The sequence below is a fragment of the Cynocephalus volans genome, chromosome 11, assembly GCF_027409185.1.
Source record: "Cynocephalus volans isolate mCynVol1 chromosome 11, mCynVol1.pri, whole genome shotgun sequence".
NCBI lineage: Eukaryota > Metazoa > Chordata > Mammalia > Dermoptera > Cynocephalidae > Cynocephalus > Cynocephalus volans.
This window is the reverse complement of record NC_084470.1, coordinates 49,413,237-49,437,057: the sequence shown is the minus strand read 5'-3', so window position 1 is coordinate 49,437,057 and position 23,821 is coordinate 49,413,237. Positions and strand designations below refer to the sequence as shown.

Genomic DNA, 23,821 nt, shown 5'->3' with positions numbered 1-23,821 from the left:
GCACAATAACCTTTTAATCAAAATGCAGCATCTGGGTGGAGACTGACAGCCTGTTGTTCATTGTTTGTTGTTGCTGTTGTTTAACAACTCTTAGACGCACTCTGGTGATGCTGCTGTGATCCTTACTCATCTTGAACACATTATTTTTTCACTGTATTAATGGTATATCATATATTTTACTATTAGGTACTTATGTGTGAACAAGTGTAAGAAATGATTGCTCATTGGTAGCATATAAACTCAGATTCAGGAATGACAGTGATGCCAAACAACCACAGACTGTCCACAGGGGTGGCTGACATAGTGACACCTTTGCTTTCTGATGTTTCAATGTACACAAACTTTGCTTCATGCAAAAAATTATTTAAAATGTTGTATAAAAATTACCTTCAGGCTATGTGTATAAGGTGTATATGAAACATAAATGAATTTTGTGTTTAGACTTGGGTCCATCCCATCCCAAGATATCTCATTTTGTATAGGCAAAAATTCCAAAATCCAAAAAATCTGAAATCTGCAACACGGTCCCAAGCTTTTCAAATAAGAGATACTCAACCTGTATGTTATTAAAATTAATTTCACCTGTTTTAAAAATACTTTTTAAAATGTGGCTACTAGAAAAATTGAAATTACATATGTGACTCATATTTTATTTCTACTGGACAGTGCCACAAGAACAGCAGCCTTAGCCAACCCATGACAAACAAGTAGCATGACAAAACTAAACTTCTATTGTTTTAAGCCTCTGAGGCTTGGAAGTTGTTACTGAAGCGTAACTAAACCTATACTGACTAGTACGTCTACTCATTAGTCATTCTTTCCTCCTTGATGGAAGAGCTCTGATTTCGTTGAGAGCAGGAATATGCTGGGCTAAAATTTTCGCTTTCAGGCCTCCCTTGCTGTAGCAGGTAGCCGTAGGACAAAGTTCTGGCCAATAAGACAGAAGCAGAAGTCTCCTGGGGTTTTCTGTGAAAGCATTTATTTTCAATAAAAGGGACAGACATGGCTAGTGCCACCCCTCCAAATCTCCTTCCCCTAAATGTAAATATGATGTCTAAAGCTTGTGATTTTGAGAAAACAAATAACAAGCATGAGGATGGAGGCAGACATACAAAGATGGTGGAGCAGAAAGATGGAAAGATTGAACAATAGAAAGAGTATGGGTCCCAAATGGCATCATCAGGCTTCTAAACCAACCCCAGAACCTGCCTGACTCAGGCTTATTATGTGAGAAAAATAATTCCCTATTTGTTTAAGCTATTGTTTGTCAGTTTTCTTTTACTTGCTGCCAAAATCATTCCTATGTGATGACAGGTAATATTCTTGGAAACAGCATGCAGCTGAATTTGTCAAGCCTATCTGATAGAGTCTTGGTCTTTTGTTAGGAGAACCTGGTTCATTAAACTTGGTTTTGTGCCTACTCTTATGTTATGTTTAATATTTATTATCTGTTATTTGTTCTTTTTCCCTTTCCTTAATTTTGATGGCTTGTTCACATTTCTGTTTATTTCTCCTTTCTCTCTCAATGAATTTTGAGGACCTATTTTCCAATTGCACTACATGTTACAGTTCTATTCCTAACTGTCATATTTATTTCTACATTTTCCATAATTATATCATAGCTGAATATCAATCTCACCCAGACTTTTATTTTTTTGCCCCCTCTCTGAATCATTACATGTCTGAAAATGTACTTTCTTGGCCTCAATAGATAAATGATATCTTGGTCACTACAGAATTTTTGATTTGTAATTTTTTTCTCTCAGTAGCCTGTAAACATTTTTTCATAGCTTCTGGCTTTTAGTGTTGCTGATAAGTCTGATATTAATGTAATTGTTTTCTTTGAAAATTACTTATTCTGGTAGCTTGTAAGATTTTCTCTTTATCCTTAAATTTCAGAATTTCAATAGCATATGTCTAGGTATGTGCTCCTCCATTTGCCCCCACTAATCCTGCTGTAGACCTGGTGAGCTCTTTCAATGTACAGATTCAAGCTTTTTTTTAGCTCAAGAAAAATTTCTTTTGTTACTTTTTCTCTTTCTGGAACTCCTCTTATTTGCATGTTAGATCTCCTAGCTGCCTCTTTTCCTCCCTCAGAACTACCATCTTTGTGTTTCTGGTCTGAATTGTAAGCTATTTCTTCCACTTGCTCTTCCAGAACATTAATTCAGTCCTCAGAAGCGACCATTCTCATTCTCCTTTTCCTCAGTGTGTTTACTGAATTTTTATATTTAGAAATCATGGTTTTCTTTTGAGTTCCAAAAGTTACTTTTGTACTCATAACTCATTTCCTGAGTTATCTGTTAAAGTTCTCCTCTACCTCTTCCATTAGTTTTATCTCAGCAGGAGTTTCATATTCTAGTTTTTCAACTTGGACTTTCTCAGCTGAGGCTGCATTTCTCTTTGCTTGTACAAGGTTGTGCGTTCCCTTCATGTCTGTACAGTTCAGTCCATCAGGATCTCTGGTAAGTGACAAATGAGGGAATATTTCAAGGCCCAGCAAGGAGTGCTATTTTTATGGTCCAGCAGAGCCCAAGCTGACAATCCACAAAGAGATGAAGAAAGCCCCTGTACTTTTGGTCCCTCGATGGCACAAGAACTGAAAGCAATCCAGCTCTCCAGTGCAGCCCCTCCAGGGACCCCACACATTAAGTAGGCAGTGCAGACTCTTTCCCAAGGGGATCCACAGGCTCCTCCTGGCTGGTTGACCTCACAGGACTATGTGTCTCAAATCTTTGTTCTAGGACTGTGGGAGAGGCAAGTATTTTCCTCTGCGGGTGGTTCCCTGCTTCTCACTGAGTACCACAGAGAACAAATCCTGTGCCTGCTCGTTCCCCTAGAGATGTCAGAAAAACTGAGGGACTTAATGCACTTTCCAGGCTCCATCAGCAAGCCCACCTGGGTTTATCCAGAGAGGGAATTTTAATGGTCAGAGCCATATGCTCAGACTATGTTCCCAGAACTACTTTCCTTACATCCATATGTAATTTAAAAATAACTTTATTTTTTAATCATAAAAGTAACTTAAGATTATTTTATGAAAATTAGGGAAGGACAAAAACACAGAGAAAGGAGAAAATCCTATATATAATCCCAGTCTGAGATAATCTCTTCATACTTTGGCATACATCCTTCTAGTCTTGTGTGTGTGTGTGTGTGTGTGTGTGTGTGTGTGTGTGTGAGAGAGAGAGAGAGAGAGACAGAGAGAGAGAGACTATACATACTTTGCATATACTCACCTACTCTTTTCTAGCCTATTTACTAAATGATATATTGTGATCATTTCTCTATATCAGCAATATTTATGACATCATTTTTAATGGCTGTATACTATTTGATTATATGGTTATTCTATAGTTCTTTTAACCAATTGCCTATTGTTGAATATCAGGTTGCTTACAATTATGCAACACTATAATTGATGCTGATGGCATCTTATGCTTAAATCTTTGCACATTCATGATTATGTCCATAAAGCGGAATTGCTTACATCAACAAATTGGCATATGTTTAAGGTTTTAAGATCATATTGCCAAATTTTCCTCAAGAAAGGGATAGTCAATTAACATTCCTACTGATTTATATCCTCTACCTTCTCTCCTACAACCCCATGCCAAACCCAAATACTACCTTTAAAAATATCTTTAATAACCTGATAAATGGAAAAGCGTATCTCATAGTTTAGTTTGCATTTCTTTGATTACTAACCACGTTGAACATGTTTTTGTGTTTATATGTGGAACACTTTCCATATTTTTTCACATATTTGAACTGTATTTCTTACTTTGTGAATTGCTTGTCCTTTGCTCGTGTTATTTGGGAAATAGTTTTATCACTTTTGTGTCCTCAATCTCAACTATCTTCATAATGAATGAGTACTCCTTTTTGTCTGTGATTTTTTTTTTAACCTGAAAATCTGTTTTGACTGAGATTGATATTGTAACCCCTGTTTTCTTTTTGCTTATATTGTATGATGTCTCTTTGCTAATCCTTTTACTTTTAACTGTCTGAGTCATTTTATTTCAGATGTGCCTGTTAGCACGTGGGTGGATTTTGGTTGCCTTATTATGATGATCTGACTTGTATTTTTTTATTTCACACATACAAAAGAATATAAAACAAATATGCTTGTTATTAAACAATGTAGTTAAACTCAATTATATTTATTGTCAACTCTTCTCCATGTCTCTGTTTCTCTTCTTGTCTTTCTATTTCTGTGTTTGCTCCTGGTTCTTTAACTCGCTGTTTCATGTATTCAACTTCCCACAAGAGAATGTTATAAAAATGTGAAGTGATGCTTATAACTCCCATCAAATATGTTCTTCAGTTGCTAAATGGAAATGACTGAGTATCTTTTACCAAAAAAGATTTTTTTTAATTGTAATTTCAAATCTTTAAGTAAATGGCTGCACACATTCTGTCACGTACTCTTATTAAGGAGTATTTAGTATCCTTATTAAGGATATTCGTCGAGGATGGGACACATATGCCATTATTGCAGTTTTACTGAGGACACAGTTCCTCATCAGCACTGACCTTCTGAAGCCCACCATTCTCCTCCACCAGTGGTGGAAGCACGCTGGGTCTGCTGGATGGAGGGGCCTCCACATTATAATCCCGGAAGCAGCAGAAGAAGGAGCTGAGGATGCTGCGGCTCCTCTGCTTCTTTAAGCTGATGTTGCACTGGGAAGCTGGAAAGAGAAATAGAGCACACTGTGGCCAACTGCAGCATGTACTGCATGTACTGGTAGTTGTAATACAATGTGAAAATCCTAACGTGCAGTCGCTCCCAGAGCCCTGATTCCAGCTGGCCTGCTCAGGAGGAGAAGATGAGGGGCCCCTGGAATTTACTCTAAAGGACTGTTAATCCAATGTGAATTCTGGAGGGCCAGCTGGTTGATGGAGTCCAGTCCTATAGGCTGGACAGAATCCCTCTGATCTCAGCCCAGCAGGGGCTGTTCGCACATTAATTGACCCATCCTCAGGGTCAGTCACCATCTGCATTCCTGAACCCAGCAGATGAGGTATTCCCACCCTGCACTAAGTACTGCTTCAAAACAAATGTCTTTTCAGGCACAAATCGTACTTGACACTCCCTGGGAAGCATCTCTCCATTATGGGTAGCAAGAAAGTCACTTTGCAACTAGGTTCTTGGACACTCCCTACTCACTATGAATATGACTAATTTCATGGGTTAGGAAATAAGATATGTAAGGGCAAAAAGGAACCCCCTTCTTAAATGCTGCCATTTGTCAAGAAGTTGATGGAGGTCTGGATCCACAGAGCTCAGGGCTGAAGGCTTCCATCATTACATTTAAAGCATAAACAGCAGGAGGACATGTGCTTCGGCCCGAGCAGGGCTGGCCAGGGCAAAGCCCATCTTCAGTAGATCCAGGCAATACCAGGCCCTGGCCTGTCCTACACTAAGGTACTGGACGGGGTGACAGATCCTTTCTGTTTATCCAGGGCTCAAGACAAGCTGCCACAAGTCAGAAATAAAAGGCAAAAATTGGTATAGACAAAAAACACACTTCAGGGAGAAGACTGACAACTTGGAGGGCATGAGCATTTTGCCTGGGAATGCAGCCAGGGCTGTCCCACCACATACCACATCTGGGTGAGTCAGCAATGCTCTGAGTAGAGGCCATAGGCAAGGGACCACACTTAGGGTTAATAGGAAAATCGCCAATGCAGGAAATGATTTAAGTCCACACAATAACTGTTGGAGCTTAATCTCTCTCAAAAAGCAATTCTGGCATGATTCCTCTTTTTGTGAACTCAGTGATTTGTGTAGCACCTTTCCTCCCAAGAGATCATAAAGTCTTCGCTAAAAGTTTTGCTCTTCTACCAGCAGCAAAACCAAATGCATTTTCAAATGCAAATTCATATGGAAATTCTGAAACAGGATTGAAAGCTGTTTTTCCAGCAACTCCACAGATTGGGCAAACAGCCCAGTAAGTATGAATTTTAAGATCTTCAGTTAGTAAAGATGAGTTTTAGAACCATAAATCCCTGAGAAAGCTGGCTGTTTTGATGTTCCTAGGGAATCCTTAGGTACATGTCACAGAGCACCAGTTATTTCATTTCAGATCCCAAACACCAGGCCAGGCCAGGCTATGGGGACCACAGGACATGGGGGCCTTCCAAGTGACAGTAGTGGGAAGAGATAATGACCACTGTTTTTTGAGGGCCAACCCTCTAGGTTCCAATACTTCACAAACCTCATCTCACATTATCCTCACAGCTATCCAAGGAGACAGGCCTTACTGCTTCTATCTTACTGCTGAGAAAAACAAAACCAGTAATTGCTTATGCCAAGATTTGAACACAAGTGGGCTTGTTTCCAAAATATGTGATTTCCCCATGTGCCATGCTGAAGACACTCTTGAAATAATTTATGTCAGATTAAGAAGGAAGGACCATGCCAAATAGGGAGAAAAGCATCGCAATAAACTCATATAATATAAATGATTGGTTAAACTGTTTCATCATTACTTTGGGTGTTTTAATTTTTATGCTACACTCAAATAATTTAGCCAGGGGGAGAAGAAAACTGACTCTTCTCTGACTGTTAGCACATTTCTTTGCAAGTAAACAAGTTGTTTGTTCATGTCTCAGAGACACCGAGCAGTCTGGAAAAAGCACTTTCCCAGATCCTATTTTCATTCTCAGGCCACACAAATCTTCCCCATAACTAACTACTTCATTAACAAACTAACTTACACAAGGGTACTTCAAAAAGTTCATGGAAGGATTCATATTATCTTTTAATTCCATTTTCCACAAACTTTTTGAAGTACCCTTGTACACTAAAAAAAATCCTTAACCTGAAACCAGTAAGCTACTTATAATTTCCACCATATGATTACTTACAATATAGATGCTACAAATAGAGCTGTGGGAGTCAGTAAGTTAGCTTGAGTTACTGGGAGGCCATAATGCCCCTGACAGGGAAACGGCAGCTTACCCAGGTTCTCCCTTCCTCATGTGAAGAGGCGAAGAAGCCACAGTAATTTCACTTCCACAGTTGTGGGAGGTTCCAGGCTTCTTTCTGTTAAATACATTTAGTTGTAGGGCCTGCAAGAACCTCTGGGAAGCTCAGGAGCTTTCTAGTTTTCTAATCACTCTTGGCCTGGGCTGGTACTCTCAAAATCAGTCGGTGGGCAATAGAAGGATTTCCTCAGACCAGCATTAGCCCCACCCCACCCTCAGCATTCATTTGTTCCTGAGCAGAGCTCAAGATGTGGGCTCTCTGGATCAAATGACCTACCTGCCTTCCATCTCCAGCTGCTACCTGTCCCCCAGCTATAATCCGGAAGGTCCCTGATTTGCTCATCAACTGGTAAAAGGGTTTCAGTTGATACTTGAAATTAAAATCCATAGTTTAATGGACAAATGTTTATATTATAATATTAGATTTTAAAAGCTAGATATATATTTATATATTTGATTTAATCATAAATAAGCAAAACAAACTAAAAAAGATTATAACTGAGGAAAAATTGTCAAGAAATATGTCCAAATGTTAATAGTAATTGTCAGACCATGGGTGTTTACGTTTCTTCCTTCCATATTGTCCAAATGTTTTATGGTAATTATGTATTACTCTAACAATGGAGGAAAAGTAAATAGTCTTGTTAAACTTTCAGCCACTTTGTGAAGCTCAGGAAAAACCATATCCTACTTCTGAACTTAAACCTCCAGACTTATTCCTATGCTTCTCCACTTCCAGCCTGTGAAACAAACCGGGCAACAGCAGTGTTTTAAGCCTTGCAGGAAATCAATGTGGCTACCATCACAGCCCACACCTATTCCTAGCCCACAATATCACCAAGACAGAACATATCCACCAACTTCAAAACCAGAGGAGTCCCACGTGAAAAGAAGGTACCAAAGAAGCATCTATTCACCCGCAGAATGCTCTCATCAGCTTTCTCATCTGGCAGTTCTGACCGACCACTAATCCACTCTGCACACACAAGTGTGGTCTGGCTGCTTCTCTGTTCTCCATCAAGACTTTGCCTCTGAGCACCTTTCGTCGCTCACCCCTTTAAATGTCTCCACTGATAAAACATATGTGAGCGGTCTCCAGGAACAAGGTCCTTTAGAATATTAAAGAGTTTAATGCATACATCTCCCTGTTCCATTGTTTGAAGAAATTACTTTGGAAAGGTGAAGGAGGGAGTAGCAACTTTGAACAGCAGTCTAAAACATTTCATAAAGATTTCCATTTTTTAACAGACTTAGGAGGAAGAAGTCATCAAAGGTCACTCCAAACCTTTCTGTCGCTTTTCTTGACAACCTCTGGCTCTAACCATGCCCAGCACCTGCCCACCTTACTCCCCAGTTTCCTCCATGGTGGACTCCTCCCCACTGACATGCCTCCCCAGACCTCCCCCCGTAGCCCCACTTCTCAGAGCATTCCTGCTCTGCAGGGCCTGTCTCAAAGCCAGCCTCTCCCAGTAAGCCTTCACCAACCACTCCCAGGGAGGTGATGTGTTCCTTGGCCACTGAACTCCCAAATGAATGTGTATATGATTGAGCTATGTCTTCAGCTCATAGTTCTCTCCTAACTTTCAGGCCAGTTTATCCATCTGTCTGCTGGACATCTCCTCTGGTGCCTCCCACTCAGCGTGTTTAAATAGGGCTCATCGTCTCCTCTCTTCACCCAGGGTACCAATCTCCTAGTCTAAACATCTATCCTTCTCCCTCTCTCATTAAGTTGCTGGTTCTGACATCCAACACAGCTCTTAAATCTGTCCTCAGCAACTCCTTTTCCCTTTCCTATCCAATCTGAGGCCCTCATCATTTTCTCTCTGGACCACTATAATAGCTTCTTGACTTGTCTCCCTGCTGCCAATTTTGCATCTCACAATTAATTCTCTACATGACCCACCTAGGTAAAGCCCATCAAGTTAGCAGACTATTGGTGGTTACAAGTGTGGGCTCTGATGCTACCTTGCCTGGGTGTGAATGCTGGCTCGACCTGGGTAAGTTATGTGACTTCTTGTGCCTCAGTTTCCTAATGTGTATAATGGGGATAATAAAGGTACCTGTCTTACAGGTTTGTTGTGAGAATTAAATGAGTTGTGATAAAGAACTCAGAACAGTGCCTACCACAGGATAAGCACTCCATAACTGTTAGCTTTTGTTACTATCATTAGTCTCCTAAAGGAGTGAGGGTTCTGCAGCTGAATCCTGGATCAAAGGCTGGATTTTGTGGGCATACATTTTTTCCCCCTGGCATCTGACAACCAGGAGACATAACTTACTATAACAGATCTTGGTTACATATACTGTAATTTAGAAAGGAAAACTAGAAAAATCTCAGGAAGTGATTCTACTCAATTGCTCTAAAAACTGGATGCAGAGATGGGGGAGAAAAAGGGAGGGGCTGAGTGCCCAAATGAGCTTTGCTGGGGGTTGTTCTTCCTCAAAAAAAGAACAGTACTTTCAAGGTGAGGGTAGGAAGCACCCACTCTCCCTCCCCCACTCCTCATTCAATTCCCTCTGGGCTGCAGCTTAGCTCTCTCCTCTGCTGAGCACTGCCCCATCTGCATCTGATCCCAGGGACTCCTTGCCCAAGCTGTGCACCAAAATGGAGCACTGAGGAAGATCATGCGATGAGGACCACATGAGGACCACAGGAGGTGCTAGCAGATGCAACACAGTCTCCCCTGCTAGGCTAGTACACCCTGACATTTCTCCAAGGCTTGATCCCATGCAAGCCTGGCAGAAGGACCACCCTCTTTCTCTTCCTTATTCCTGCTAATGAAGACATGCCCAGGGTTGATCCCAGCAGCTTCCTTTCTTTCCACACAGATTGCTGGGCTATGGGCATAGATACTCCATAGGGTGAGGAAAAGGAGATCCTTGGCAGAGGCAGATGAGGTGATCCTAAGACTTGACTTTCTCCATTTCCCTTAGCAGGCCTGGATGGAGCAGAAATCCTGGGGAAGGTTGTGAAGAGCTAGAGATGTTGGGCACAGGCCTCACCCATAGTCCTGTGCATCCACTGCAGGGACAGTGTGACACTGAGGAAAAATAGCACTTGGCCTCTTTTCCTGGATATGCCCTGGGAGCTAATTCTTTTGTCTAGGCCCCTGGACCTGGTGTCATTGCAACCCAGCAAATAAAGCCCCTGGTTTTTTGTGTGTGTGTGTGTGTGTTTTTTGTGACCGGCACTCAGCCAGTGAGCCCACCGGCCATTCCCATACAGGATCCGAACCTGCGGCGGGAGCATTGCTGCGCCCCCAGCGCCGCACTCTCCCGAGTGCACCACGGGGTCGGCCCGCCCCTGTTTTCACTTACGTACATCTCTCTCTTTCTCTCTCCAGGGCTGGAGGCCTCCCATTTGCCAGCACCAGGCTTAGAGAGGGTCTATGAGTGGGATGGCTTAAAGTGGACCCATAAACGGTTGCCTTCTTCTCTAAAGACAAGATGGAAAGCCTCCCAAATACCTCCTTGGTCTCTCAATGCGGAGTGTTGGTCCACTAACAAGAATGAGTATCTTCAAAGTGCCAGTTACAGATAGGAAATGTAGTAGATACCTGACATTTTTTTTGCCAGAATCCATTACCCTTCTTTCTGGTATAAGCTCCTCAGTTTTCCTGTGGGGAACCATTCTCACCCCACCAACTTTCCATCTAGCCCGAGCCACATGATTAGCTGAGAAATGGGCACACGACCTACCTTGGGCCAAGGAGTGTCTGCCCCAGGATTCACACTAGAGCTACTGGAAGAGACGTTCTCTTTCTTCTGGGTTTCCTAAGATGGTGGATATAAGCCTGGAGCTACTGGGAGCCATCTTTGCCACCTAGTGAGAAGGACCTACCTAAACATGAAGCCACAACTGAGAAAAAAGTAGCTGAGATATAGAGAGGGTTTTATTAAAACCAGACCCTTTTGAAATTTTCAGTTGTTAGACAATAAATTCCCTTTTACTCCTAAGCCAATATAGATTGGGCTTATATTATTTGCAATGGAAAGGATTATCTCTGAGGATGCAAGCTTCTACGCTAGGCAGTGTAGAAACCCTGATGAACAACATAGGCACGGTCCCTACCCCATGAAGCTCACGTCTGGTGGGAGAGACATTGGAACAAGCAATTCTGATATGGAATTAGTCTTGTTATGATGAGGCAGTACAGGGCACATTGTTAGGGCCCAAAGAAGGGCACATAGCCCAGATGGGGGCAAGAGGTACAGGAATAGCTTCTTGGAAGAAGAGTCTTCTAAGTTGGGCTGAGAGTTTCATAAAACTGCTGTTGTGGGGGGAGCAGGGAAGTGGGGAAACAACAATGTGTAAAGGGCCTGATGTGAGAGAGCAAAATATTTGAGAAATTAAACAAGTGGCAACGAGTGTGAGATGAAAGTGATGACAGCAAGGGCCTTGTAAACCATGATGATGAGTTGGGATTTGACCCAAAGAGATGAGGGGTGACAAGATCAGATTTGTACCACAAATGTCATTGTTTCACCTCTGTACTTGGAACTACGAGCTTAAACTTTAAATTATGACTAATGCAGGCTATTAATCTATAGCAAAGATCCAGCATATTTGTAAATCAGACATGTAGGCCATTTAAGAGCCTAGTATGAAAGTTATTATTTAGAAATTGATTTTAAATACAAGTTATGTGGAAAGAAAACAGGCTTTGGAGTTGTATCTGGGCTTACATCCCAATCCTGTACTTGTCAGCCAGTGTGACTTCACCTATCTAAGCAGCAACATTAATGTGAGAATAATACCTACCCCACAGGATTATGTACGGATGCAGCAAAACAAATAAGTTTGTGTAAGAGAGAAAAATCTACCAGCAGCTTAAAATACAACAAAAAATTACAACTGGTTTAAGTACAATGCAGAGTCTCACTGTGAACATTGAGAATCCTAACAACAGTATTCACACAAACAGCCTGGCTTTATGAGAAAACTCATAGGCAGACCCATTTTGGTTTTGGTTATGTGAATTCTAAACTTAGAACACTTAGCAGCTCTTTAAAACTTTACCCCCTATCCAGTGTAGGTTTCTTTGTATTATAATGATACTGATAGAACATAAACAAATAAAAAGCAGTTCCACACATAAGGCTTAAAATAAACCCTAGGACTCAGACCTTTTCTAGGAAATCTTACATTAAATATGGTTAGAAAGAAAGTGCTATAATTAAAAACATGAAATGTCCAGGGAAAAGTCCACCAAGGCTAGCAGTAGGGTTTGGTCCTTCAGTGGCCCAAGAGGACTGGTCTAAAGAGTTAGTGAACAGAGCTACTGAACCGTGTTTATGCCAGCAGATGGAAGGCACAACTGAGTCCATAAGCACAGGCCGAGAACGGGTGTGTCTGACCATCCCCTTATACTTCCTCACCTAACTGGTTCCCTTTAGTATCTAGAAATTGAAATGTTGACCCCAAACAGCCAGAGTTTCCTAATTAGTGCGATATTTGCCCATGCCACATAACCACCGACCTTTTACAATTCCTTCATTCTGATCTGTTCAGATTCACAATGTGGGAAGCTCTGGAACTATCCTCAACTCCTGGCTTCAGCACCCAAACCTCTGAGGTCTGTACTGATCCAGACTTTGGCACATTCACCTTCCTGAGCATACCCATCCAGCCTCACACAGAGATTTCATCTGTCCTTACCTCTGATCTGACCTAAAACTCCGAGTGCCCCACACACTTCTACACAATCAAAGTAGTAGTTCAGGGTGAACATCAGAGTAGCTGGAACACAGGTGGAAATGTTTGCTACTCACTATGAATCCATCCCTAATCAACTTTCTCCCCAAGTGAAATTGCATCTTGGCAGCTACAGATAACAAAGAAGGTTTGCCTTTAATTTCCATGGCACCAAGCCAGCCTCTCACAGTATAAATGTGCAAGCACAGGGGCTGGATCACTGAAGATCCAGCACAAAATAATTTTCATTAGAAAACTGACAACATTGACAAAGATTTTTTGCTTGACTAAAATAAACCTTAGTCAGGTTCCTGAACCATCTCCAAAGGTCCATCTGTATACTTCCTTGTAAAATCCAAATTTAGAAGAACCCTGCTAAGTCAGTTTAGCAAGAATTCCCCATCCTCCATATCAAATCACTCTTGATATCTAATTGGGTTCCTCATCTTCCACCATTCCCCAGGTGACATCTGATCTACTCTGGCCTGTCTTCAACAAGAATCCTGTTAGGTCACTTTAGCCAGAATCCCTCCTTTACCCCTGATGTTTCTTCTTAGTAATTTTCTATCTACTGACCCCCATCTAGCTCCTTGGCTATAAATTCTCACTTGTCCATGCTGTATTTGGAATTGAGCCCGATTCTATACTGAGGTCTCTTTACCCTTACTGCAATAGTCCTGAATAAAATCTGTTTTTGCCATTTTAACTACTGCCCTGCTTTGGTTTTAACACACCAAGTTTACTGCTAATATGTCAAGGCACCAAAAACCTGCCCTCAAAATTAGCTTCTTTCTTGTCACAAGACCAGAATTAAGAAAGTAATCCATAGCAGATTGACATTATCCAAATATTTACAGCAGAACATTAAAAACATGGCCTGTACCAAGCATCAGTGGGGACATAAAAGCTGTTAAGACTACAAAATGGAACACTGAAATTGCCCAAGGCAAGTCTATTTCTTCACACGTGGGAATGTCAGAGTACATTACAACCCTGAAGAGACCATACACTGAATTCATAACTATATTATTATGGAAAGAGCTAATCACCTTTTTTTTTTAAGGGGGGAAAGAGGAGGTGGGTCTTCCCAAAGGCCAGCATTTAAATGAATGCACCATTTCTTCTCTTCTAGAATTGAGCTACAATCTCTGGAATGCATCCCAGAGCAATGGTTTGGAATGGGTGTCTAACAGGAAATTCTGGGCGGTCTATGCATACATTACATTCCTTTCCCACCCTGAACAGTGGTCAACAAACACAACTTTCCTCTGTTTGAATAAAAGGGGGAGTGTGTGGAGTGGGGAGAGACCAGGGCACAGACCGCACAGAATTCAAAAGCAGATGTGGCTGTTGAGAATCCAAACATCCTTTTCTCCTAGAAAAAAGACTTAGTCATTAAAAGATACATCTTTTGAGATATCCAGTCAGCCCCTAGTCTATTTCTATGAGATAAAATTTCCCCAAGGAATTCTATCAGACATTCTACAAAAGAAACTTACCTTTGCAAGCTCCTTTTCCCACTGCAGCCTGAACCGGCAATAGTCCCCCCAGCAGTGAGAACTCAAGTGGAGGAGCCAGGCTGATGGCTAAATGCTGGGCAGGAGGAATTTGCATCTCATCCTTCCACAATAGTAGATGTGCTTCCCCATCCACTGTTGGCTGGTAACAGTCCACATTTGTTGAGTGCCTTGTTTGTGTGAGGCCCTTGACATAAATCACCTTTGGCCTTCTTTGTGTGCAGTGCTGACAAGACCACCCCACTTTCCAATGAGGAAATGGAGACTCACAGTACATAATCACAACCACATAGCAAGGGTGCTAGAGTTCAGAGTCAGAGTGGCCTGACTTGGGGCCCTAGCTTTCCTACCTCCCCTCCCTGCCTCTCCTCAGCACTCTTCTGGGTTTCCAGGGAGAAACTCTGAATCTAAGGCCTGGTGATGCCTGCCTTCACTCCAAATGCCACACATTTGAAAACTCCAGAACGAACCAATATTTCTCATGGCAGCCTTAGTGGATGAAGCTAGACACAGTGGGTTGTCCCACTTTGCCCCAAAAGTACCCAGGCCACCAACCTGTCAACGACTCAGCTTCCCAGCACTGGGAAGCTTCTTTGCCCTTCCTGTTTCAGCACTTTGCCAGACTCCTATGACCAAGGTCATATGGCTCCTAAGTAGCAGGGTTGAATATAAACCAGGTCTATGTGAGTTTAGAATCTGAGCTCTTAACCATCACCATATAGGGTCTGTTTTTCACATTGAGAGCCAAATAAGTAATGGAACAAAGGATTTAAACAGATAATGCACTTAAGAGGAAGTAAAGGTTAAAATTTAACAGTAATCAAATAAATGAATGTTAAACAAGGCCCAGTATTGTACCTATTAACTGAACTGAAATGATAAAAACACACAGCCAATGGTGATGAGGTTTTGATGTCACAAGCCCATTCACAAACACATTGCTGGTAACTCTGTAAACTGGAACAATCCATTTGAAAAGCAGGTGAGTAACATGTCAAAGACCATGATGTATTCATGTAAACAATTTGAATGTCTACCAGAGTAGGAAAGGTTAATTAAATCAGTGCATAGCAAGTGGAGAGAATACTATGCAGCCATGAGAAACAATCATTAGAAAGACACATAGGGAAGTGTTTGTGGTCAGTTCTAGATGAAGCACCTCAGACACATGCATGCATACCCTATGCCTGTAACTTTGTAATGTGTTTCTGGATAAGCTCCAGAAGGTAGACTCCGTGGGTACAGGGCCGTTACCTATCTTATTCATGTCTAAGTCCCTAAGACCTAGAAACATGCTGGTATAAAACTGGCCTATCGTAATGATGCTTACTGAATGCATAAATGTATGGATGGAAACAGAACAATGAAAATGATTGATACATTAAAAAGGAATAGCTACTGTGATCCTTCAAAAGAGAGCTCAGCTCAAACTACCACTTTCCTAGGAATCTCCTCTTGTCCACAGCAAGCCTCCCTTTTCCAAGCAGTTTTAATTTACACCATTCACATATGGCCAGTCCCCCATATGGGGAACACAAGTCACAGCTTTGTGATACTTTTAACAAAGATGATAATTTCTGCTTCCTATAAAATAATTAGTGCAAATTTTCAGAAGGAAAGATTATGTAAAATACACCAACATGTTAAGCGTGGCTATCTCTGGATTGTAGGACTAGTATGATTACTATTTTTCTCTATACTTTTCTATATTTCTAAATCTCTACAATCTATATCATGTTTATTATGGGAAAAATCTAGTGAATACTAAAACTGTTTGTTTCTGCTTAATAAAACATGTGAACGTTTTCACATATCATCAGCTATCCTTCTACAACCTTCTTCTGATTAGTTCTGTTGTATTACACCGTATGGATATGCATTGTGCCATAAGTAAACTAATTTTGGACATTTATGTTGTTTCCTTTAAAAATATGTGCCACGGGGGAAAAAGGAATGGGTAAAGGGACACGAAAATCACCTACAATGTATATTGAGAAGTTTAAATAAATAAATAAATAAGATTTAAAAAATAATAAAAATAAAAATATGTGCCATAATAAACGCTGTAAATTTGCAACATCAATGCTGGGAACAATCTAGTTGTCCATCAATATAAAACTTGTCAGACAAGATCTAATATATTCCCAGTGCAAAATATTATACAGCTGTTAAAAAGAAAGATGCAACTCCATATGTACTCATAATAGTTAACCCTTATGTAAGACTTGCCAGGCATTATTCTATATACTTTTTATATATTGATTCATTTAATACTTACAGTAATCCTTTGAGGTAGGGAATACTACTATACTTATTTTATTGATAAAGAAACTAAGGACCAGAGAAGTTAACAAACTTGCCCAAGATGATTTGGCTAGTAAATAGTAGAGGACTTTGTTTAAGCCAAAGTGGTCTCTGCTCTCAGCCTCTACACTATATTGCCTATTGACAATGAAGCACACTCTGAGATATATCAACTGAGAAGAGCAAGGTACAGATGGTGCATGTAGCATGCTATCATTAACCTCTAAATACAAAATTAAATAAACAAACAAAATAAAAAGCACGTGCATGTGTATTTTCTTGTACGTGTGAAGAGCATCTCTGGAAGGATGTATAAGTAACTGGAGGAGAAATTGAGAGAGTGAAAGATAGAACTGGAAGGGAGGAAAAGGGAATAAGATGTATAAGTAACTGGAAGAAAAACTGGGAGAATGGAAGATAGAACTGGAAGGGAGGAAAAGAGAACAATTTTTCCCTCTATTCTCTTTTGTATTCTTTGAATTTTGTATCATATATTAAAATAATAACTCTGTATCTTGCATCATACATTATACTAAGTAAAAATTTAAAATAACAATAATATTGCAGTGAGCATCAGTGTGCATTATCTTTATGTGCATGTCAGATTATCCCTGCAGAAGAAATTCCTAGAAGTGTAATGGCTGGGACCAAAGTCTTCGAAAAAAATGTCAAGCCTCTTTATACGTATGGACAATCTGCCACTGAGAAGGGCAGCACTGAGGTGCACTCTCACCCATGAGGTGTTCTACTAAAGCTGTGCCAACAGGAGCACCAAGGCCAGTGCAGAGACTTTAAAAAGCCTGTGCCAATCTGAAAGGTGAAAACAGAAATTCATTGTTGCTTTAATTTGCATTTCTTTGATTTCCATCCAAGTTCTACAATCTCGTGTATGCTTTTTGGTCATTTCTTTTTCTTCTTTTGAGAACCATGCTTATATATTTTTTTGCCTATTTTTCTATTTTTTTTTCATTCATCTGTAAGGGTTCCTTTGTCACATATTAGAGACATAATCCCTTGACTGTTCTGTATGTGGGAAATATTGTCTCAGTTTGTTTTAAACCTTTTACTTTTGTTTATAGTGGTTATAGATGTGCAGAAATTTTAAGATTTTAGGAAGTCAAATCTAATAATCTTTTTTTGATGGTTCTTCCCACCCTAACATGATATACTATTCACTTATATTTTTTCCTAGTAAATATTGTTTAAAGTAACTATTTAACTGTTTGATGTTTGTTCTGGTACACGGTAGGATATATGAATCTATCTTTTTCTTCCAAAAGATTAATCAAATATCCTAACATTTACTGAACAATTCATTCTCATATACTGAATTGGACATTCTGTTCTATTCTACTCTATCCTACTACATTCCATTCTGTTCACTTGCTTGTGCCAGCAAAGCATAGCTTTGCTACTGTAGATTTACTGATTCACATTTAATAGTACTAGTCCCTCTTTATTATTATTATTATTTTTTAATTTCTTGGCTTAGTCTAACCCTTTATACTTCCAGATGATGTCAACGACACTTTATCAAGTCCTAAAGAAAATCCCATTGGGATTTAGTTGCATTAGACTCATAAAATATACATCCACTCATTCTATTTAAAGTAATTAAGTGGAGGTTCAAATAAAAAAGTAAAAAAATCCATTTGTTGTATTTTATGTCTAAAAACTGTGCCAAGATTAAGAGTGGCCTTGTTTATCGGCCTAAAACACATTATTACTATGTTTTATTAAAGTCCCAAGGTAACTACAAAGAAAATATCTACAGAAGATAAAAAAAAAAAGGAAATGAGAAAGCAATCAAAGCACAACACTACAAAAAACCAACAAAACACAAAGTAAGACGGAAAGAGAGAAAGAGGGACACAAGTATAAGACAGAAAACAATGAACAACAAACGGCAGGCCTGGGGTCCCAGGCAAGGAGCTGAGGGCCACAGCCCACTCTGCCCAGAAGAAGGCAAAAGAGCACACTGAAATCACCAGTTTGGCCTGAGTGGCCCACCACAGCCACAGCTGCTGAAAAAGTCGCTTGATGCCACAGCCGCAAATTCAGCCACTGTGCAGTTGGCCCTGCCGGACACTCAACCACATTGCTGTGGGAGTTTACCAGCACACAACTAGCCCTACAAGAAATCCTCAAGGAAGTCCTGCATCTGGAATCTGAAAAATGGTAATCACTACCACATATACACAAGAAAGAACAAAACCCACTGGTAGAACAAAAATGCAAATGGGAAAGAGAAAGAAACTAAATCTTACCACCACAAAAAGCCATAGTGATAATGTAATAATGCCCTTACTTTATTTCTGATTTTAGTAACTTGGGTCTTCTCTCTTTTTAGTTGGTCAGTCTAGATCAAGGTTTGCAAAATTTGTTGATCTTTTTAAAGAATCAACTTTTAGTTTTGTTGATTTTCTCTACTATTTTTTTAATTCCCTATTTCATATATTTCTGTTGTAATCTTTATTTCCTACTTATATTTGCTTTTGGTTTAGTTTGCTAGTCTTTTTCTATTTTCTTAAGGTAGAAGTTTATATTACTGATTTGAGATTTTTCTTATTTTTAATATAGGTGTTTACAAGTATAAATATTCCTCAAAGCACTGCATGAGCCCTGCATCCTATAAATTTTGATATGTTGTGCTTTGAGCTTTAATTTCCCTGTGATTTTTCTTTTACCCATTGCTTATTTAGGAGATTGTTATTTAATTTCTACACATTTGTCAGTTTTCTAAATTTCCTTCCGTTATTGTGTTGAGAGAACATGTTTTTTATGATCTTAGTCTTTAAAAAAAAAAAAGGAAAAATTTAAATAAACCAAAAAAAGTTTATGGAAAGATTTCCATTATCTTTCAATTCTATTTTTCCATAAACTTTGTGAAGTGCCCTTGTGTTTATATTCTGTTTTATGAATTTTTTAATGCAATTTCTGTTGCTAAACTTAGATATTTAACTTCTGTTCTTGATTTCTTTTTATTAAGTGGGCTTGTTGATTTGCTTAGAAATTAATTTGCCTTTGAAAAGTTTATTCATCTTCCACTGTTGAAATTAATTTGATATTTGCATGCTTTTCAAAGACTAGAGAACTATTTCAAATAACTGTAGAGATTATAAAATGAAATATGTAAATTTTAATGTTTTATATCTCCAGTTTTTGTAAAAATTTGTTCTACAGAATATTGTGTTATTCATCTGTGATTCAGCTTATACACATTGTTTGTCATTTGAACAAACAAATGTGCATATCATTCTTAAAAAAAGTTTTCACACCTTGAATCTGTGGCCAAAGATACTACTGCTCTGATTGTGCCCAAACTCTAGCTGCTAGAAGGCAGTGTGAAAGGATATTATTCCCTTTGGAAAATATTGGAATAGGCTTCAAGCCACTATATACTGAAAAATAAGTTACAGACCCATAAGAATAAAGTGAACTGGGAATAGATATTCAAAAAACTACCTTTCTCTCATTAACTCTTCTCATATTTAATAGAGCTTGCTCATTTAACTTAAAAGTTTTCATAATTTTTTATTTGCTGATAATTACTTATATTTTCAAGCTCTGTACTGTGAAAATGTATTCCTATTGAAATTATACATATTATTTACAATTTAAAAAAGTAAACAATGAACAAAATGGCAATAATAAGTCCTTTGCTATCAGTAATTACTTTAATCATAAATGGATTAAACTCCCCAATCAAAAGACATAGAGTGACTGAATGGAGAAAAAAATAAGATCAAATTATATGATGTCTATAAGAGACTCACTTTAGATTTAAGAACATATATAGGCTGAAAGCGAAAGGGTGGAAAAAGACATTTCATGAAAATGGTAGCAAAAGAGAGCAGGGGTGGCCATACTTACATCAGACAAAATAGATTTTAGGTCAGAAGCTGTCATGAGAGACAAAGAAGAACATAATATAACAATAAAATGCTCAATTTACCAGGAAGATATGACAATTATATATACACCCAACATCAGAGTTCCCAAATATATGAAGCAAACACTGACAGAACAGAAGAGAGAAATAGACAGTAACACCATAATAGTAGACTTCAAAACCCTACTTTCTTTCTTTTTTCTTTTTTTTTTTTTTAAAGATGACCGGTAAGGGGATCTTAACCCTTGACTTGGTGTGGTCAGCACCACGCTCACCCAGTGAGCGAACCGGCCATCCGTATATGGGATCCGAACCCGGGGCCTTGGTGTTATCAGCACCGCACCAAAACCCTACTTTCAATAACAGATAGAACATCCAGACAGAAGATCAATAAGGAAACAGAGGACTTGAACAACATTATAGACCAAACGGACCTAAGAGACACACACAGAACATTCCACTCAACAGCAGTAGAATATACATTCTTCTCAACCACATGCAGAACATTCTTCAGGACAGATCACATGTTAAATCTCAAAACAAGTCTTACCAAATTTGAGAAGACTGAAATCATACCAAGAATCTTTTCTGACCACAACAGAATGAAACCAGAAATCCACAGCAGAAGGAAAACTGGAAATTTCACAAATATGTAGAAATCAAACAACAGGCTCTTTAACAACCATAAGTCAAAGAAGAAATCAAAAGGAAAATTAGAAAATATTTTAAAATAAACTAACATAATAACACAACATACCAAAACTTATGGGATGCAGTGAAAGCACCACTAAGAAGGAAGTTTAGAGTGGTAAATGCCTATACTAAAAAAAGAAGAAAGATCTCAAATAAACAATGGAACTTCATACCTCAAGAAACTAGGGAAAAAAAATATAACTAAGCACAAAGTTAGCATAAGGAAGGAAATAATAAACATCAGAGTAGAAATAAAGGAAATAGAGAACAGAAAAACAATAGAAAAAACTAATGAAACTGAGTAGGTTATTTTGAAAAGATCAACAAAATTGAAAACCATTAGCTAGACTAGGAAAATAAGAGAGAAGACACAAATAAATAAAATCAGAAATGAAAGAGAAGACATTACAACTGATGCCACAGAAATGAAAAGGATTAGAGGAGACTATTAAGAAAAATTATATGCCAACACATTTGATAACCTAGAAGAGATGGGTAAGTCCCTAGAAACATGCAACCTACCAAGACTGAATCATGAAGAAATAGAAAATCTGAATAGACATGTAACTAGCAAGGAAACTTTATCGGTAATCAAAACTTCCCAACAAAGAAAAGCTCAGAACCAGATGGCTTTTCAGGAGAATTCTAACAGACATTTAAAGAATTAATGCCAATCCTCAAATTCTTCCAAAAAAACTGAAGAGGAGGGAACAGTTCCTAACTATGTGTTCAGCATTATCCTGATATCAAAGCCAAAGACACTACAAGAAAAGAAAACTATAGGCCAATATCCTGGATGAGTATAGATGCGAAAGTCCTCAACAAAATACTAGCAAACTGAATTCAATAACACATTGAAAGGATCATACACCATGACCAAGTGGGGTTTATCCATGGGATGGAAGGATGGTTCAACATATGAAAATCAATCAGTATAATACACCACATTAACAGACTTAAGAATATAAACCACATGGTAATCTTGATATAGAAAAAGCATCTGGCAAAATCTAATACCCTTTCATGATAAAAACACTCAGCAAACTAGGAATAGAAGGAAACTGTCTCAACATAATAAAAGCCATAGATGAAAAGCACACAGGTAACATCATACTCAATGGGGAAAAACTGAAAGCTCATACACAGGTGGCTCTAAGATAAGGAAAAAGGCAAGGATGAATAGAATCTTGCCAATTCTATTCAACACAGTGCTGAAGTCCTAGCAAGAGTAGTTAGGCAAGAAAAAGAAATAAAAGGCATCCAAATCAGAAAGGGAGAAGTAAAATTATCTCTGTTTGCAAATGACATGATCTTTCATGTAGAAAACCCTAAAGATTCTAGAAAAAAGCTATTAGAACTAATAAATTAATTCAGCCAAGTTGCAGGATACAAAATAAACATACAAAAATCAGTTGTGTTTCTATACACAATGAACAATCTGAAAAGAAAATTAAGAAAACAATCTCATTTACAATACTATTAAGAAGAATAAAATACTTAGATATAAACTTAACTAAGGAGGTAAAAGACTTGTAAACTGAAAACTACAAAACATTGCTAGATGAAATTAAAGACCTAAATAAATGGAAAGACATTCTGTATTCATGAGTGGAAGACAATATTGTTAAAATGTCCATATTACCCAAAGCAATCTACAGATTCACTGCAATCCCTGTCAAAATCGAAGTGACTTTTTTTCCCCCTCAGAAATAGAAAAAACAATCCTAAAATTCACATGGAACCCCAAATAGCCAAAACAATCATGAGAAAGAACAACAAAACTGGAAGCCTTACACTTCCTGACTTCAAAACATATTACAAAACTACAGTAATTATAACAGTATGGTAGTACTGGCATAAAGACAGACAATTAGACAAATGGAACAGAATAGAGAGCCTGGAAACAAGCCCATGCACATATGGTCAAATGATCTTTGACAAGGTGTGAAGACTGCACAATGGGGATAGAAAGGACAGTCTCTTCAACATGGTGCCAGAAAAACAGTATCCACATGCAAGAAAAATGAAACTGGACCCTTATCTTACACTAATACACAAAAATCCGCTCAAACTGGGTTACAGACTTAAACCTAAGACCTGAAACTATAGAACATCTAGAAGAAAACAAAGGGGAAAAGCTTCATAACACTGATCTTAGCAATGATTTCTTGGCTATGCTCCCCCTCCCCTGTCGTCTCAAGTAGTAGGACTGCCAGTCCCCAAAGAGCAGTGAATTCACACACCACTTGCTTATTTAGTGTTTATTCTGTGCCTAACACTACAGTCCTGGTGAGAAGAGACAGGCAACAAATAAATATGTAAACTATAGAGTATGTCACATGGTGATAAGTATCACAGATCAAAGTAAAGCAGGAAAGAGGTTAAAGAATGGGTTGTGTGTGTGTGTCTGTGTGTTATTTTAAACAGGGTGTTCAGGGAAGACCACACTGATAAAATGACATCTGAGCAAAGGCCTGCAGGAGGTGAGGGTGAATCTTCAGGAGAAGGGCATTCCAGGCTGAGAGGGCAGTTCATGCAAATGCCCTGTGGTGGGGCATTCTTGGCATGTTCAAGAACAGTGAGGGGGCCTCTGCGGCTGCAGCAGAATAACTGAGGGGACAGTGGTAGAAGAAGAGGTGAGTGGCCAAGGGCCAGGTCAAGTAGGGCCTGCAGGCCACTGGAAGGAACTGGCTTCTCCTCTAAGTGACATGGAAATGTTGTTGTCAG

General features: G+C 39.0%; 1 protein-coding gene and 1 long non-coding RNA gene across 3 annotated transcripts in view; one reads left to right on the top strand and one right to left on the bottom strand.

Moving 5' to 3' along the window:
- Positions 1-8,984, top strand: part of LOC134391022 (uncharacterized) — a 44,849-nt gene extending 35,865 nt beyond the window's left edge. The window contains exon 3 of the long non-coding RNA XR_010024899.1: positions 8,901-8,984. This is a non-coding gene — a long non-coding RNA (uncharacterized LOC134391022). The remainder of the gene's footprint in view (positions 1-8,900) is intronic.
- The window catches only part of CTDSPL (CTD small phosphatase like), a 111,879-nt gene that overhangs the window by 27,647 nt on the left and 60,411 nt on the right, over positions 1-23,821 (bottom strand). For both annotated transcript variants that reach the window (XM_063113833.1, XM_063113834.1), the window contains exon 2: positions 4,537-4,691. In XM_063113833.1, coding sequence (XP_062969903.1) covers positions 4,537-4,691 — 155 coding nt within the window. The remainder of the gene's footprint in view (positions 1-4,536; positions 4,692-23,821) is intronic.